Source organism: Notolabrus celidotus, chromosome 1 (genome assembly GCF_009762535.1).
Source record: "Notolabrus celidotus isolate fNotCel1 chromosome 1, fNotCel1.pri, whole genome shotgun sequence".
In the NCBI taxonomy this organism is placed as follows: Eukaryota; Metazoa; Chordata; class Actinopteri; order Labriformes; family Labridae; genus Notolabrus; species Notolabrus celidotus.
Genome location: NC_048272.1, coordinates 41,404,018 through 41,422,926, shown reverse-complemented (window position 1 = coordinate 41,422,926; position 18,909 = coordinate 41,404,018). Strand labels below are relative to the sequence as shown.

The window sequence follows — 18,909 nt, the reverse complement described above, 5'->3', positions numbered from 1 at the left end:
GCGCGCACATCATTCATCATTGGCGCGCGCACATCATTCATCATTGGCGCGCGCACATCATTCATCATTGGCGCGTGCAGATCATTCATCATTGGCGCGCACACATCATTCATCATTGGCGCGCGCACATCATTCATCATTGGCGCGCGCACATCATTCATCATCGGCGCGCGCACATCATTCATCATCGGCGCGCGCACATCATTCATCATCGGCGCGCGCACATCATTCATCATCGGCGCGCACATCATTCATCATTGGCACGTACATCATTCATCATTGGCGCGTACATCATTCATCATTGGTGCGCACATCATTCATCATTTGCGCGTACATCATTCATCATTGGCGCGCGCACATCATTCATCATTTGAGCGCACATCATTCATCATTTGCGCGTACATCATTCATCATTGGCACGCACATCATTCATCATTTGCGCGTACATCATTCATCATTGGCGCGCGCACATCATTCATCATTTGAGCGCACATCATTCATCATTTGCGCGTACATCATTCATCATTGGCGCGTGCACATCATTCATCATTGGCGCGCGCACATCATTCATCATTTGCGCGTACATCATTCATCAGTTGCGCGCACATCATTCATCATTCGCACGCATCTCGTTCATCATTCATCATTCGCGCACACACATCGTTCATCATTCACGCGCATCGTTCATCATTCACGCGCATCATTCATCATTCACGCACATTGTTCATCATTCACGCGCATCGTTCATCATTCACGCGCATCGTTCATCATTCACGCACATTGTTCATTATTCACGCACATCGTTCATCATTCACGCACATCGTTCATCATACACGCACATCGTTCATCATTCACGCACATCGTTCATCATTCACGCACATCGTTCATCATTCACGCACATCGTTCATCATTCACGTACATCGTTCATCATTCACGTACATCGTTCATCATTCACGCGCATCGTTCATTATTTGTGCGCACATCGTTCATCATTGATAAAAACTCTATTTTGTAATGAAATAATTAATTTAAAAACAATCTATATTAAGTTAGTTTATTGTTTTAAAGCATAACAGAAGCACTGTAAATTAATAACAAATAATTTATTGAACAAATAACAAGAAATAACCAAAACTGATGAATGCAACTCAAATAACTATAAACTAAACAAATACATTAAACATTTCATAAACAACGAATTCTCCCTCTACTGGGCCCTTATTTTACCTTTGTCCTCTTCTTCTGCTTCCTCCCCCTTCCTCCCCACCACCTCCGCCTCTGTAATTACCCCTCCCCTCAAAATGATCCTTAAATAAAATGGCAGCTCCTTAAAATGAGCCTCCAACTCCCTCCACAATGCCTCAGAAATGAGGTGCTGTCCAGTTGCTGTCAGTAGATGCAGCATCCCTGGCCTGCCCTCAGCCTCCATGGTTCCCAGAGCATTAACCTCCTCTTCAGAGCAGGCTTCCTGTTGGTAATTCAAAGCGTGATGCAAAAAGGAAAATGGAGTTGGTATGTAAGGATTCTTCAGGTTGGACCAGACCTAGTTAGAGCTAAAAATAATTTCTTGGAGAGGAAGACTTGGAGTTTCAGAGAACGATGGAAAGAGAAGACAGAGAACTTACTTGTTCCAACATCAAGGTTTTTCTTGGGACAGCACTAAGGCTGCACTTTTGGTGGGTAGAGGAGCCGCCTTCCTCTCTCCTCCAGATCAGGGGTAATGACCACTCCCACAGAACTGAACAGTTTGGTGTCTGTTGTAAAATTAATTGTGAATGGGGGGGTTCTCCCCCCTCAGGGCATACCCGGTCAATATGTAACCCTTTTTCTCACTGAATGTCAGGCTGACTGACTCAAACAGAACTACTCTTTCCACCTCCTTTCCATCAGTCATTGCAATGACCTGTTTTTTTTGTCATCCCTTTGGACACCCCCTCTCCGCTGATACTCCATGAGAGTGTCTTCTTCTCCTCCTTGCTACACAAAATAGCTACATGAAGAGGCAGGAGTTTAGAATAAGGCTTCCGAGCCTTGGATTTCAGTACACTGAAGTCCATGCTAGAGAGAAAGGACAGAAACAAAACCAAAGCTGTTAGATAATAATAATAATAATAATAATAATAATAATAATAATAATAATAATAATAATAACAATAATAATAACAACTAGAAAGTTTGCATTTCCTGAAAGCAAATGCGTTGAAATGCTGAAGCTGAAGGCTGAAAGCTGTGAAACACGGCTGAACATGTGGAAATGTGAAATAAAGAAAAAATAAACAAAAGTTAAAAAGAGCAGAATAAGCAGAAGTCTTAAACATGTGAAGTATTTGAAGTGGTTGAATTAGTGGAAGTTGTTAAAGTGGTTAAATTAGTTAAAGTGATTGAAGTGGTTAAAGTCATTGAAAACTAACAAACTAACCCTGATGACCCTTGGTTTGAAAATACACTTTTTTCTTAATTTACGGCATTTTTATTGCAAATAATATTCAATAACTCCACTGTTATACAGTGTAGACTCCTGAAAGTCACTGCAAACCTTCATCATCTCCCTCTGAATATCCTACAACACTTGCTTTGAGGATATAGTTGTTCAGAATTTTTGGGGAGTTTTTATTGCAAAATAATATTCAATAACTTCACTGTTATACAGTGTAGACTCCTGAAAGTCACTACAAACCTTAATCATGTCCTTATTATTATACTACAACACTGTTCAGACCATGTGTTAAAAAATAAACAGAGCTTAAGCTTAAAGCCTTATCCAGCTCGTGTAAAAAAATAACAATAATACACTTCAACCTATACTAGCTGTTATGTTCTCATTTTAATATATCTATGTTTATTTTTCTTTTATAGATTACCTTACATCCTGTCAATATTCTGCTTTCATCAAACCCCTGGTGCCCTGTCTTCCTATTACAATAGAATAGATCTTTATTGACATTGTTGTGTAACAATAAAAAGCAATTTAGCAACTCGTTACATAGTAGGACATAATTTAACATTTAAAACAACATAATATGACCATACAAAAATAATTAATTTATTCAATTGTGTCATGTTCTATGTTCTTTTTTGAACCTTTGTTAAATACTGTCTATTTTGCAATGAAATAATTTATTTAAAAAATATCTAAATTAAGTTAGTTTGTTATAACAAAAGCACTGTAAATTAATAACAAAGAATTTATTCAACAAATAACAAAAGCACTGTCAATTAATAACAAAGAATTTATTCAACAAATAACAAAAGCACTGTAAGTTAATAACAAAGAATTTATTCAACAAATAACAAAAGCACTATAAATTAATAACAAATAATTTATTCAACAAATAAGAAATAACCAAAACGATGAATGCAACTCAAATAACTATAAACTAAACAAATACAGAAACACATGAAATAACAATGAAACAACACTTTACAGAAACCTCTATTGTGCCCCACCCTGTGTTCTCCCTCTACTGGGCCCTTATATTATTCCTCTCCCCCTGTCCTTCCCCTCTCCCTTACTTTTGTCCTCTCCTTCTGCTTCCTCCCCCTTCCTCCCCACCACCTCCGCCTCTGTAATTTACCCCTCCCCTCAAAATGATCCTTAAATAAAATGGCAGCTCCTTAAAATGAGCCTCCAACTCCCTCCACAATGCCTCAGAAATTAGGTGCTGTCCAGTTGCTGTCAGTAGATGCAGCATCCCTGGCCTGCCCTCAGCCTCCATGGTTCCAAGGGCATTGACCTCCTCTTCAGAGCAGGCTTCCTGTTGGAACAAAATTACAGTTGGGTAATATAATATAGTAAATTAATTGTGAATGGGGGGTTCTCCCCCCTCAGGGCATACCCGATCAATATGTAACCCTTTTTCTCACTGACTTGCAGGCTGACTGACTCAAACAACACGACTCTTTCCACCTCCTTTCCATCAGTTATTGCAATGACCCGTTTTTTTTTTTTTGTCATCCCTTTGGACACCCCCTCTCCACTGATACTCCATGAGAGTGTCTTCTCCTCCTCCTTGCTACACAAAATAGCAACATGAAGAGGTGGGAGTTAGAATAAGGCTTCCCAGCCTTGGATTTCAGTACACTGAAGTCCATGCTAGAGAGAAAGGACAGAAACAAAACCAAAGCAGTTAGATAATAATAATAATAATAATAATAATAATAACAACAACAAGACAAGTTTAACTATAGAATAGGTATAAGGACTGTTAGTTTTTCCTAGTGTGTCTGTTTGTGTGAGTGTGCCTCCTTGCCTGTTTGTATGTGTCCAGCTATATGTGAATATGAATATGTGTGTATGTATGCATGTACATATGTATGTACTGTATGAACGTACGTACATATGTACTGTATGTATGAATGAATGCACAAACATACATATCCTCCTGAGAACCAAGGGAAACAAGTGTCTTACAATTTCTGTTTTTGTGTGATTTCCTATCTATTTGGGCCTAAAAAAACACCTTACAATTTTAATTTTTTTTAATATATTTTTTATTTTTATTTCATAACATGTCCATTGTAGAGGACAACAGGACGATATTTGCTTGAAAATAGAACAGAATTTAGAAAATGAGAAAAAAGGAGCAGATTATAACTTTAGAGTGATTTTGACCCAAGAACACATTCAATTTTAACAAAAACAATAAAATTCTGTATCACTCTTCTGTTACTTGTTGCTTGCAAGGACAAAATGTGTGTAATAATACATTATAATGTAACATAAAACATGTATTCAGTTCAACAGTGAACTATAAGACATAGAACATAAGTAGTTCTGCTTTTCTTCTTCCTCTGGATATTTTAGCTGTGATAATCCTGGAAGCATGTTTTCTTTTTGGTTATGCAGAGGAACATCTTGCATTTGGTGCACCTGATGTATGTCTTGCCATTGCAGCCCTTGTTCCTGCATCTTTCTGCATGTTTGATGTCCATCATCTCTGGCATGTGACTGGCTCCTAGCCTGCGTACAGATGGCTCTGGTTGTGGGATCCTTATTTTGGTTGGTGGCTGATACTCTTCCTCACTGTCTTCACTGCTGTCATCAAATGAAGAACTATCCAGCAGCTCTTCAAGTTAATAAAAGGAGTAACAGTTAATTTTTTTAACATCAATTTGGATTAATGCAGTAATTTCAGTCATGGATATGATATGACTCCCTATTGACCAACTTTATAAGCATATTTTTAGGTAACTTGCATATATTTAACAGCATTTACACAGTACAAATACTACAATAATCTAACATGATCATAAAGTGTAATACATTAGCCTGAAACTAAAAAAAACATACAAGTTAGTCCTGGCCCACAGAGCACGACGACTTTGCTGCTCCCTCTCTGCCTCTGACTCATCAGATTCTCCTGCATCTTCTTCCTCTCCTTCTTCATCATCATCTACACCTATCACAGGCTGATACTCATCCTCCTCATCCTTTTCCTCATCTGAAAGTTCCAAATCTGAATCTCCCTCCACTATCCGGTACAGAATCCTCTCTGCTTCACTTCTTTCTCCTACAACAATGTGCAGTCATTAAATACATTAAAATGGTCCTGGTGTCCACTACAGTTGACATTCATTAAATGCCTGTTATTTCAAAACAGAAACAATGAAACTGTTTTCAGATGTAAAAATATTATTCTTAACATGTTTATGAACAAGAATATATATAATTATCATGGTAAAAATAGCAATAGATAAAGAATATTTGACTTACCTCTCCTCTGTCCATAAAATGTGGTTGCTGGTATGGCAGCCATCTTGATAGAGGAAAAAAGTGAAGTTCCCAGCATGCAAACCAATCACATGACACATCAATGGAAAGCCCAGGATGTCCCCTGCAGAATACTATAGGGCTTGGAAGGGTAACTCCAAATACTTTAGCAAGATACAGGAGAACAAAATGTCTATTATAAAGGACATTAATGAATGGGCCGGGTCTCAGAAGGATATGTAACCTTTATATATATAACATTCATTTGTGTCTTAGTGAGAAACTGGTGTTAAATGATGCTCTGTTCATTGACACTGGTGTGCAAAAGGAAAAATAAACTTAAGCAACTTAAACATACTTTGATCTCCGTGTAGTTTGTGGACTGGAGGGTCTCAGTCCCACCCTGTTTTACTTTAAGGTGTGTGACTTGCACCAAGGACCCAATGCCCACAAGGTCAGATGTTGCAGCCTCCCTCCAAAGGGTCACTGGGAAGTGACGGCCGTCCTGTAAAATGGAACACACAATAGATACGAACATGAAAACATTAATAAATAAACAACTTAGAGGGTTTATTGTGATCATGTTCAGGCTTTTGACTATCTTTCCCCGTTGTGGGATGAATAAATCAGTATCGTATCGTATCTTATATTATATTATATTATCCCTTTGTTGTAGTTTGATTGTTGATATACAATTAAAAAACTCTTATTTGAGTGGAAAGGAAAAATTTGCTAAACATTGTGGAACCTTGAATGTGATTCCAAGAGCTTGGAAAGAGAAACACAACATAATCTCAAGCAATAAAAATTCACTTTAATAAGTATACATTTATCATGCAAGGCCAGCAACTCTTGTGTCCCTCTGGCAAATCTAATGTTCCTCTTGTTTAACTCTGGTAGGACTTTTTATTTTTGGCAGTGTAAACCTGGGATTACTCCCAACGTGCATTTACCTCACTAAGATTGTCAAAGAGAAGATTTTGAAAATCATAAACACTACATTATTTTACTGTATAAAATAAAAAATAGGACAATACCATATCTCAAATGTAAGCTTAAATTGATATAACATAAAAGGTGTGTCTGTGTAAAGTACCTTTTCAATGGTTAATGACATCATTGGAACAGGGAATCTGCCCGCCCCCACCTTCTTGACAGATGTCAGCTGGAGGACAAGAATGTAGATGGATAAGTAAATTAGGGACTCATTACAGACTGAACTCTTCAGAGTCCAGAAAGAAACCACATCCTCTTGTCTCCCCACACATAAATACACAGCTCCTAGAAACGTTGATAGACAGTCATAGAGGGAAGACACAGAGAGAGAGAGGGGAGAGACAGAGTGAGGGAAGAGACAGAGAGAGAGAGGGGAGAGACAGAGTGAGGGAAGAGACAGAGAGGGAAGAGACAGAGAGAGAGTGGAGAGAACATGTCCACCAAAAAAAGGGGGGGAAAATATTTGCCTGCTTCATTGACTTTAAAAAAGCATTCGATTCCATTTGGCATGAAGGACTTTTCTTCAAAATCCTTCAAAGTGGAATAGGTGGTAAGGTTTATGATCTCATTAAATATATGTACGAGCACAACCAATGTGCCGTGAAAATCAACAATCAGAGAACAGAATATTTCACTCAAGGGCGCGGTGTGAAGCAAGGATGCTGTTTAAGTCCCACATTATTCAATCTGTATATAAATGAACTTGCAGAGCAGCTGGATGGTTCAGCAGCTCCAGGCCTCACACTCTTAGACACAGAAGTTAGATACCTGCTTTATGCAGATGACCTTATTCTGTTGTCTCCAACCAGAGATGGTCTCCAACATAACCTGACCATCCTGGAACAATACTGCCAGAACTGGGCATTGGAGGTCAATTTTAAGAAGACACAAATAATGATCTTTCAAAAAAAGCCCAGATGTCTTGAAAATAAATCTATTTTTACTCTGAATAACACTCAAATTAAACACACAAAGAATTATACTTACCTTGGTCTGAACATATCTGCATCAGGACACTTTAACATGGCAATAAATGCACTTAAAGAAAAAGCACAGAGGGCAATCTATGCATTAAAAACCAAATTATTCAAGATTAACATTCCAATTAGAATCTGGACCAAAATATTCGATAGTGTGATTGTACCTATAGCTCTGTATGGAAGTGAGATCTGGGGCCCCCTCAGTAGACTGGAGCATGGCTCATGGGACAAACACCCAATAGAAGCTCTCCATACTGAATTCTGTAGAAGAATCCTAAATGTTCAAAGAAAAACTCCAAATAACGCCTGCCGAGCAGAGCTGGGACGTTTCCCATTACTATTAAACATTCAGAAACGGGCAATCAAATTTTGGACCCATCTAAATTTAAGCCCAAAAGACTCACTTCAATATAAAGCACTAAAAACCCAAGAGCTAAACCCTGAAAACTGTCCCCTTAGTCAGCTGGTGAGGAAGCTAATCAGCCAGACTCCAGTCAGCACTGATCCAAAACACAACCAAATGAAACTCATCATGAAGCACTCCAAAGATCTGTATTTAGATCACTGGAGAAACCAAACAAAGACCCAAAGTAGAATGAATTGTTATTTGACCCTAAACCGTGATTATAAATGATCTGAATATCTGTACAGTGTCAGAGATACAAAACAAAGATGTATCCTGACCAAATACAGGCTGAGTGACCACCAGCTGGCTATAGAGACAGGGAGATACAGGCAGACATGGCTGCCCAGAGAGGAGCGTCTATGTGCTCACTGCTCTACAGGGGACATAGAGACAGAGATGCACTTCCTCCTCCACTGCAGCAAGTTCTCTTCTCTAAGAGATTCCCACTACAGGGACATTACTAACATGGTACCAAACTTCCCAACATTAACCCCAGAAGAGAAACTGTCAGTTCTCCTGGGGGAAGGGTCAGCAGCTCCTCTGGCTGCTAAATATGTGTCTGCCTGTCACAGCCTGAGGGACGCACCATCCCATGGGGTTTGATTTTGGGTGGAGGTTTTGTGAGCGCGCCGAATCGGGTGAGGACATTGAGATATGCTGTATAGGTGACACCATCGTTCATTAATGCATATAAAATATGTAATATATGGTTGATATGTATGTGATGAATATAATATGTAATGAATATGGTGTGTGATTAATGTATATATGGTGAGTGTAATGTGTTGTGAATATATATAATGTACTGTATGAATTTATGTGCTTTGGCAATAATATCTCGTTGTTCATGCCAATAAAGCAAATTTGAATTTGAATTTGATAGAGGGGAGAGAGAGAGAGAGAGAGGGGAGAGACAGAGTGAGGGAAGAGACAGAGAGAGAGAGAGGGGAGAGACAGAGTGAGGGAAGAGACAGAGAGAGAGAGGAGAGACAGAGATAGAGGGGAGAGACAGAGTGAGGGAAGAGACAGAGAGAGAGAGAGGGGAGAGACAGAGAGAGAGGGGAGAGAGAGGGGAGAGACAGAGAGAGAGGGGGGAGACAGAGAGGGAAGAGACAGAGAGGGAAGAGAGAGAGCGAAGACAGAGAGATAATAAGACAAGGACAGAGAAAGAGACAGAGTTAAAGAGAAGGAAAGAGATAAATAGAGAAAGAGAGACATAAGCTTCCATGTGTTGATGCATGTGTAGTGCCGCTATAAGGCAGCAAAATAAATGTACCTCAACCACTTTCCCGCTCAGAGTTAGAAATCCTGGGACACTGCCCAGGTTGGTCTCTGTGCTGACTTCCATTGAGGGTGGATTCAATACTGCCTCTGCTGCCTGCTGGAGGTGAGGTGGGACCTCCAATCGATAGCTTGTAAAAAAGGCTGTGCCTTTTGCAACATTTATAAATTTGCTGCCAGTGTTTCCCAGCACAGTGTACCCTCTCATCATGTATGACCCGCCCTCTGATACCCTTCCCGCAAATTCCTCGTAAAGGGTGACTTTTGAGATTGTTTGGCCATCAGTGATGACGATCACTGAGTTTTGTTTTATTGTTTCAGCTTTAACCCCATCATGATTAAAAGCCCACCCAATCACCCTTGACTGCTCCTTTTTAACAAGCACTTTGATGTGCAAAGAGGGGAACTTAGCATAAGGGCCGTTGTCCCTGGTGTGAAGGACATCATGGAGAGTAACTCTGAAATTACAAAATAATATTGTCAATTTATTTTAACTGACTCTGTCTGTCTGCTTACATTCCTGCCTTACCTGCGTAGCTGTCTGTACTTGCCTGTACATCTTTTGTCTGTAATTCCCTGTCTGTCTGTCTATCTGTCTGTCTGTCTGTGTGTAATCTGTGTGTGTGTCTGTCTGTCTGTCTGTCTGTCTGTCTGTCTGTCTGTCTGTGTGTCTGTGTCTGTGTCTGTGTGTGTGTAACTGTGTCTGTCTGTCCGTCTGTCCGTCTGTCCGTGTGTCTGTCCGTAAAGAGTTTACAACAATTAATATCAAAGTTTATTCAAGATAAATAGTATATTCAATATATTTAATATTATCTCTCTGTGTGTGTGTGTGTGTGTGTGTGTGTGTGTGTGTGTGTGTGTGTCTGTGTCTGTGTGTCTGTGTGTCTGTGTGTGTCTGTGTGTCAGTCTGTGATTACTTCCCTATCTGGGGTCTTGTCTGACATCTTTGAGTAGGAGCTGCCAAAGGAGAAAAAAGTTTAAAAAACAAACAAATAAGATAAAAAAAGAATCATTCCCTGGCCTTTTTTTTAGACAGATGAGGGCATTCGAACTGAAAATGTTGTCAGATAATTAAAAAGTAACAGTGGTGTCTAGGGATGGTTATTCTTAGAATTGTATAAGAGATAAGATAAGATATTACTTTATTGACATACCAATACCAATATTGCTTTACAATACATGTACTTATCAATTCTCATTGATAATCTTGTTGATACTAATGTCCTTTATTTAGTGCAGAAAATAAGAATATATATAATTACAATATATTCCAGATTTTCTAAAGTATAAATTCACTTAGCTATAACCTCAAATAAGTCACATACAAAATATACAGATAACAACAGATAAGTAACGGCAAAATAAGGAATTCTGTGTGCTTCCATTCAGCAGGAGGTCACAATGATGATCTGCAGTCACAGATTCAAATAAAGACAAAGCCAAGAAAGAAATGTGTTACTTTCAGAAGCATCTCACAGCCTATTTTTGATCTCATTGTGATGTTTTTTGTAAAGAATTTCTGATCTGCCTATCACTTCTCACAAATCTCTTCTAAAATGACAATATGAATTACCCTTCTCCAGACACACCCAACAGTTACATAGAATATCTAAAGTGATAGACTTCAAGTTGTTATACTGAGTTTGTCACAATACATAACATTGTGAATTCTAAATCTCAAGAGATTATAGTCTACAAAGTAGGGCCCACAGAACATGACTCAATAACTACAGCTGAGTAGAACCAGTATCATATCATGAAAGTGGTCAAACAAATATTTAATACAGATCATTCTGAAATGTCTGTCGCGGTCTATTAAAGAGGAAAAGAGCGCATCTACCAATGATTTCACACGAGCCTCTCTATAACCTTTATTGCTGCGGCGAGTGAGGAGATGCGCACGCGAGCACACTTCACATAATAACCGTTTAGTTGTTTAGTTTGTTGGTTTTTTTTTCTTTATTCTACTGTGTTCTAAACGTAGCTGTTTGACAAAAGTTTTACCACTTAACCAGTACATTTTTACCATTCAAAATGTTCGTAGTAAGGGGACACGACTTACCTTAACCAGCTTCAACCGGCGACTGTTGGTAGCTGTCAAGAAGATGTCAACAAGATTGTGATGACTCATAATTCGCACGTGCCATCAGGCCGTCACACACTTATGGCCCCGCCCCTTCGGGGGTCCCCTCGGAGCAAGTGATGTCATCAGACAGAGAGGCCTGCTGATGAGATCTTTGAAATCTTGCGAACAAATTGCCAGAAGATCCACAAATTTCACTCCACATACACAAATAAGACATCAAAACGTTCCCTGTCTTCTCCTGCTTCTGTCAAAGAGGTTACCAAAGCAAAAGATTGTACCGTTGAGCCACCAGGTCACCAACTGTCAGAGAAAGTCTCTCTGCTCGGCCATCTGCCGTAATGTTAAACATTTCTGGAGGGCAGCAAAAGTTTCACCTTACTTAACTCGCTGCCCTGACTACATTTCTGACTGTACAGACATGAAAAACACATCACTGTGTTCATCAGAGTCTTGAGATGCTCACGGTTTGATCCTTTTTCTGATAGCTATTACGGTTATCGCACAATGTTGGCATATGTAGACCCTAATTTTCGCCATGAATCCCATTCTATATCAACTGTCACACATCAGTAGCACAGGGGGTCCCATCACCATGGCAACAGCACACACACGCACACGCACACACACACACACACACACACACACACACACACACACACACACACACACAAGTTATTGAGATGACCTCATCAGTGAGTGACAAACACAAACACGCATGCACACACACGCACACACACACACACTCGCACACACCAACACACACAGAAACACACACACATGTACACACACACTCTCTCTCACACACACATACTTGTTTTTACTACCACGTGGGGACTCCTGCTACACGGTGTATGGTGGGGTTAAAATTTTATAAATGTTATAAAGGCTTTTTTTTAACTCCAAAAAATCAAAAAGGGCTATAGTATCCTAAAAATGTATTCAAGTATCAATATTTCTAAACTTTAGAAATCTTAATTTTTTTCTTGTTTTTCTATTCCGGTGGGGACAAACCCATTGTGTCTAACTACGAACCACCACCAGGGGTCATCATTTTAGATTTGTCAAAAGAACAAAAATTTGAATGAATTTACAGGCTTCTTTAAGCAAGGCAATACAAGAAAGTTTTACAATCAATAAATAGCTTTTTAAAAATGTCTGTCTGTGTTTGCTTTCTTGTGAAACAGGTGGAAACTGTAAATACAAAACAAAAGAGCTTTATTTCAAAGTCACTATACTTAAAAATGACAGTATCATCAGTGACAGTATGTTGCTCTTAACATGAATAACAATGCTGCCTTGCAGCCCTTAAACTATTGTAAATGCCTTTAACTTCTTCATAGCTGCATTGTATTGTGAAACAAATATACATGTACATCACACTCTTGAGTGTTAAGGTTTCATATGAAAGAAATGTACAAAAACTGTACACTAAGTGTGGTAAGTTGAAAGACCTGCAAACTGCAACAACTTCATTGCACATTTACTTATATGCAAAAACATTAGTTCTGAAGATCAACACACAAAAAAACAGCCATGCAACACATAGATGGCTAATAAGGTTTTAAAATACTTTTTTGGAGGTATATCGAAACAGTATTTAAATGTTTAAAATGTATAACGGTTCACAAACTCTATAGATCTCCATACCATTATTTCAATGATACAAAACTTTTAACATAGGTGAACTAGATATAGAATTTTAAACATTTTTTTTGCTTTGCAAAACATAAAGACATTAACCAGGGAACTGGTTAAATAGATAAATCTGGACACAATATAAAAAAAATAATTAACCCCAGCAAGATAAAATGCAACACGTCACATATCATGAAATATACAACACCAAACCACTACTATTTACATAACTAGTTCTCATTTGGATGGATCTTTCAGTTTTTTTCAATCTTATTTGATTACTTCATGATTGTCCACTTTCTTTGTAAATTTTGCTTTGCTTATTATCAAGAGAAGAAACAGGGGAAGTGAGTGAGTACCAAAAAAGGAAAACCACTTTTGATTAGATGAAGAATGAGTTTGATTAGAGTATGTATCTATTGTAATGAATGTATTTGGATTCAAATGTTTTGAATGTTTTTTGCAAAAATCTGGAAATAAAACAAAAAAAAGCAAAGACCCCTTTGGGCTCTGGGGAATAAGTTCCCATACTTTTTTTTTTTAACATATATATAAATATGTTTACATGTGGAAGTATTTCTGTGCCGTCAGAGTTTGAATATGAATTTCTGACACTGATTTTTTTCAGACTCAAAATCAGACTTTGAATTCTAAAAACCACTGAATTTCAAGCAGTTTTTTTCTGCCTTTGATTTTTTTTCAATGTTCAAATAAATTCAGTGTAACAAAAAACAACATCTCAAAATATTGAATGAAAAAAAAAATTCAATGTAAAAAAAAAAAAGTGTTAAAAAATTAGATGTCTCAAGAAATTCAGTTTCAAAAAATACATTGTCAAAAAATTCAGTGTGATCATCTGGGTAAAAAAGGAGAAGCAATCGATCTTTGTCACAATTCATCCAACGTCCAGCTAGAGGCTGACAAGTAGTCAGGCAGACTGCATATCACAACAAAAGCATACTCAATTTTTCAGACGTAAATTTATCTCTTCCATATAATTGTTGCATTGATCCATGCTTTTGTTCTGACATGCAGCCTGACTATGCATCAGTCTCAAACTGGACGTTTGATGAATTGAGAAAAGAACAATTGCTTCTCCTTGTTTACCCAGATGATGACACTGATTTTTTTGTTCTTTTTTCCAATGAATTTTCTTACACTGATTTTTTTTTTACATTGAATTTTTTTATTTTAAACATTTTTTTGAGATGTTGGATTTTTTTTATTTTTACAGTGATATTATTTCAACATTGAAACAAAATCAAGGGCAGAAAAAAAGATCAGTGTTTAATTCAAAGTATGATTTTTGATGCTAAAAAAATTCTGTGTTAGAAATACTTCCACACACACACATATATATATATATATATAATACAATTATTCTAAGATTAATGTCAGAAATCTGATTTAAAAAAACAGTCAGAATTCTGACTTATCTTAGAATAAATGTAAATTAAATATATATTGGACCTCAATCAAGGTTTAATTTTTTACAGTGGCCCTGATCCTCTTCTGTACCAAAAAGCTCCCTCAAGCCTTTTTTTCACGTGAAGCCATGATTGCAGGTGACAGCGAATAGTCTGTGTCCAAGGTTTACCTCTGTTTCAGGGATTCCCGCTTTTCAGCATCAATGCGATTTTTCACATAGAACTTAACTGCCTCCCAACTCCTGTCTTGAAGGGCTGTGGGTGAAGTATTTATACACTGCAGACACTGGGCTTTACCAGGAACCTTTCTTCTCATGATGCAGTCCATGAGCGTCTCCTCAACAGCCTGGATTTCCTCGTCTGACCACTTTTTTCTCTTGGCTTGTGATGAACCTGAAAAAACAAGACAGTAAATAACTTACAAAAGAAAGTCTGCATGCGGTGTAAGATCTTGGCTTCAAACATGTCAGCGATGTGAATTTGAAAAATAAAACTAGTATTTAAACATTTTATTTTCAAATAATCAGCAATAAACTCCTTTAAGTGAACATGATGACAGAAACTCAGGGTTGATCTATCGGGTTAATAATTACCTTCACGTGACTCAGCATGATCTCTTTTGTCCAATTTAGTGAAGACAGATAACCCAAGCTTTAATGGTATAGGCCCTAGGGGTGCTATTAATAGAGCAAGGATTGCTTACATTCTCAGTGTCCAGAAGATGTAATAATTTACCTTTTTTACTTTGACATTTTTCAGACACTTCGCCCGCCAATGGCATCTCATCATCTGAAACCAAAGCAAAAGACTAAATGGATGAGCCGTGGTACTCAATGGTAGAAGGGCAAGATGATGCATTAAGGAGAGTGGTTAGAGAGAAAAATACAGAAGAATAGTTGAATGCATTCTATTTAAGCAGGGATAAGGTGACACATTTAATTACTTGTGTATAATTGAATAACTATTGTGACCCTGTCCTATTTCTGAGGAGTTTTTAAAATCAGTGATTGATCATGAGTATTGATTCTACATAATAAAACATGTAGCTGTTTTGTTGCATTTCATTGCACTGCAAAGTTGGTCCTTCAATAAAGCAACTTGGTTGGAGATTCATATTCTCTTGTTTTTGCATGACATGGGACAGATGATCAGGTTTTCTTTTCAGTGCTTTTAGTAAAGAGTAGTTTAGTTATGGAAAAGTAATTTTACATCTACGCCAGTAAAACTTGAAGTAAATTCTATTTTATGTGAGAACAATATTCTTGCGCTCTTTCCACCTCTGAATTTACACAGAAAAGCTGACCTATGGAGTTCAACAGAGAAGTTTGAAAGTTGTTCAAGTTAAAAAACCCTATACTAGATTTTCTGAACTGAATACACAAACATAAAATGGGTTCCTGAACATTTTTTGGATCTAAAAAGCTACTAGGAGAGTTTGACTCTTGGGCCCCCCACCATAAGTTCTCACGTAGCATTTTATCTTCAGTGTTCCAGGGACCCAGTTTTTCATTTCAGTATAGGGAGTTATGAAAACATACCACAGAATCTGTGCACTTCTCTAGTTGTCAAACTTCTCTACTAAAACTACATAGATCACCTTTAAGATATTTCCATAATCCTCAACTTAAATGACCTTTGGCTGGATGTGGATAGTTTGGTCCAGCTTGAAAGGATTTCCTGCTCACCCTGGATTTGCCTGTAAACATAAAAGGACTATTTAAGTACATGAGTATTCAGCACATGGAAAGTCACTGGTGAAGTACCGTGAAGCATGGAAATTAAACAAGCTTTTTAAGTTTTTCTAAGAGTGCTTGTTCAAGTATTTCAGAGAGCCTCAGGGTGACATTTCCACAACCAACTGTACATTACAAACTTTGACTGCTTCAGCCTTAAAATTGGTCAGTTAATATGTGATATGTAATTGATGAGAAACTTTCACATCCCTGTGGGACTTCAACAAAACTTTAAACATAAAAATAACATTTGAATGAGAAAAAAATTTCAAACTTAGACCCTACTTTTTTTTTAGGGAAAAACTTTAAAATATTCCAACTAATGAGCTTTTTATTTACTGTAGAGATTGAAACAGCCATCCATTTCAAAGAGGACACATTTTAGTTTTAACAAACTCAAGATTTCAATTAAAACTAATTTACTTCTTATTTTGTCATCAAACCCCACAAGCTTGCAACCTTTAACCCGCTAAGTTCATTTTAGTGTTGAACACATTGCAGAATACTTTGAAATGTTTCCGTCAAATATTAATCTTCATACCTGATGATGATGAGGCAGAAGGTGAAGGTGAAGGTGAAGGTGTAGGTGAAGGTGACGGTGAAAAAGGAGCTGCATCTTCCTCTCTCATGTCATCATCTGCTTCACTGTCAGAAGGGTCACTGTACACTGGCATTTTCTCTGGAAATGAAGTAAAAAACAATAGTATGAACACTTGCTCAACAAAACAAACCCGTTGATAAATCATAACACCTTAAATTCCACCATCATTCACCAATCTCCATTAATATTACATTGCAGAGTTAAGCTGCAGTTATTTGAGAGGGAATCTCTCTGGCAGGCAAAAGAAATCTAAATCTACAGATGGAACCGTGCTGAATAAATACATTTATTGTACAATTTACATGCCTGATTACCTTGTGGATCCATGTTGATCTGATCAAGATTCTTTCCTTGAAACTGCGACAGCTGACCTCGTTCCAGTGCCATGAGGACCTTACTGATTTTTGCGAGCTGTAACGTGCCCTCCGGAAGTCTATAATACTGGCGATGCACCCTTATGTCATGGCCCAGGAACTCAGCGAGGTCATCCATCTCGTTGTCCTTCAGGTTAAGAATTTTGGACATGGTTGCCAAGTGCTTCCTTAACTTGGTGGAAGACAAAGCTTCTGGGTGGTTTGCCCCACAACTGCGAGCTACCTGACGAATAACCTCTGATCCTCTGAAGTAGGAGAGTGCTTGTGGTCTGCCAAACATGAACTGGTTTTCATCAGGGACTTCACAGGTGCGACGAGTCTTGACGAGTAACTCCATAGAAGCAAGCACATCAGGCGTGAGAAGGATGGGGACCTTTCGTCCTCGTTTTCCCCTTATTTCTATCCTCTGGAGGTGTTTGCACAGCTTCCTCTCCAGCTCAGACAGAGACAACTCAATATCAGGATGAGTCGATGAGGTGTCTCTCAATGTAAAAGCATTCAATGGCATCTTCGATACTTCTCCCTCTCTTCTGCGGTTGAACAGAATAATCTCACAGAGGGTTATTCTTGCAAGTTCTGCCCAGTCCTTCTTCGTTGGTTTGTGGTCAAGTTTTTTTTTGAAGTCCTGTCTTTGTCTTTCGAGATACTGATGCATCTTTTTTACATCCTCAGCAAATGGAAGAAGCTGTGGGGCATTCCATTTTGCTTCATCCAGATTTCTTAAGGCCTGTGCTGACACACACTCATTCCATTTTGTGTCACATATTTGTTTGAACATTTGAACATTGTGGACGACATCCTCTTCACCTGCAATCATGGCTTCACATTCGATGATGCTTGCAATCTTTTTGAGGTTGTGGCCTAACTTAAGCGCCAGAGAAGGTGTTTTGTATGTGTTCGTCTCCTCATTCAAGCCCGCTACGTCCTTAACGGCCCGTATCACATGAGGGAAATTAGCTGGTACAAAAAAGTCTGATAACTGCTTCAACTTCCCATGTTTGTGTCCTTGCACAACAAGTGGCCCTGCCTCCCTCATCTTCTGTCTGATATATTCGTGTTTGGTTGCATCGTGTCCATGTTTGCTGAAGAGGTGTTCTCCAAATTTCAGAATGTTTTTCTCTTTGTGAACAGCATTAGTAACCTCATCCATGTGCATGTTTAGCACCATTTTCCAAAAGCGTTCATTAACATCTGCTGGCACTGGCTGAGCATATTGACAAAGAGCCTGGACTCTGGTTTTTCCAGGCTTTAATCCCTCAATCTTCTTGCGAAGTTGACATCTCTGCATATGCCTCCACAGTGTTTTCCTCTTGAGGTAAGCTTCACAGTTTATACAGTGCATGTAATCTCTGGCTGCAACATCAGTGCTGGACTGCTGACTGGGAACTAACACTCCTTTTCCTTCTCTCAGCACCTTATTATTGTGTAGACGATTCCCTTGGTTTCTCAGTAAGCTGAGCTGTATTCTTCTCTCTTTTGACCCCTTTGGATATGTCATTGCTCTTGCCACCTCCTGTTTGTCTCTGTGTTTAGATTCCAAATGGCGGGCAATTTTATTGTAAGCCTTTAAGCAAAACACACAGTGATACTTTTTATTGTACAGTCTGTCACCATTCGTTTTTTTCTGCAGCATCATCACTGTCACGTCAGAGCTGTCATTGGAGGAGGATTCTCTATGTG

At 38.4% G+C, this 18,909-nt stretch overlaps 1 protein-coding gene across 1 annotated transcript; it reads right to left on the bottom strand.

Annotated features, from left to right (window-relative positions):
* Window positions 1-14,541: 14,541 nt before the first annotated feature.
* Window positions 14,542-17,455, bottom strand: LOC117821967. The gene is made up of 5 exons (XM_034696559.1): window positions 17,170-17,455; window positions 16,796-16,933; window positions 16,155-16,217; window positions 15,257-15,310; window positions 14,542-14,914 (listed from the first exon to the last, which is right to left on the bottom strand). The coding sequence occupies exons 1-5, from the start codon at window positions 17,378-17,380 to the stop codon at window positions 14,688-14,690; spliced, it is 693 nt and encodes a 230-aa protein (XP_034552450.1). The 5' UTR covers window positions 17,381-17,455; the 3' UTR covers window positions 14,542-14,687.
* Between the last annotated feature and the right edge of the window lie 1,454 nt (window positions 17,456-18,909).

Coding starts and splice junctions, on each gene's coding strand:
- LOC117821967 (XM_034696559.1), bottom strand. CDS start 17,380: ATGTCCAAAATTCTTAACCTGAAGGACAACGAGATGGATGACCTCGCT. Junction 16,934..17,169: donor GATCAACATGGATCCACAAG/GTAATCAGGCAT, acceptor CTTCATTTCCAG/AGAAAATGCCAGTGTACAGT. Junction 15,311..16,154: donor CTATCCACATCCAGCCAAAG/GTCATTTAAGTT, acceptor CTTTGGTTTCAG/ATGATGAGATGCCATTGGCG.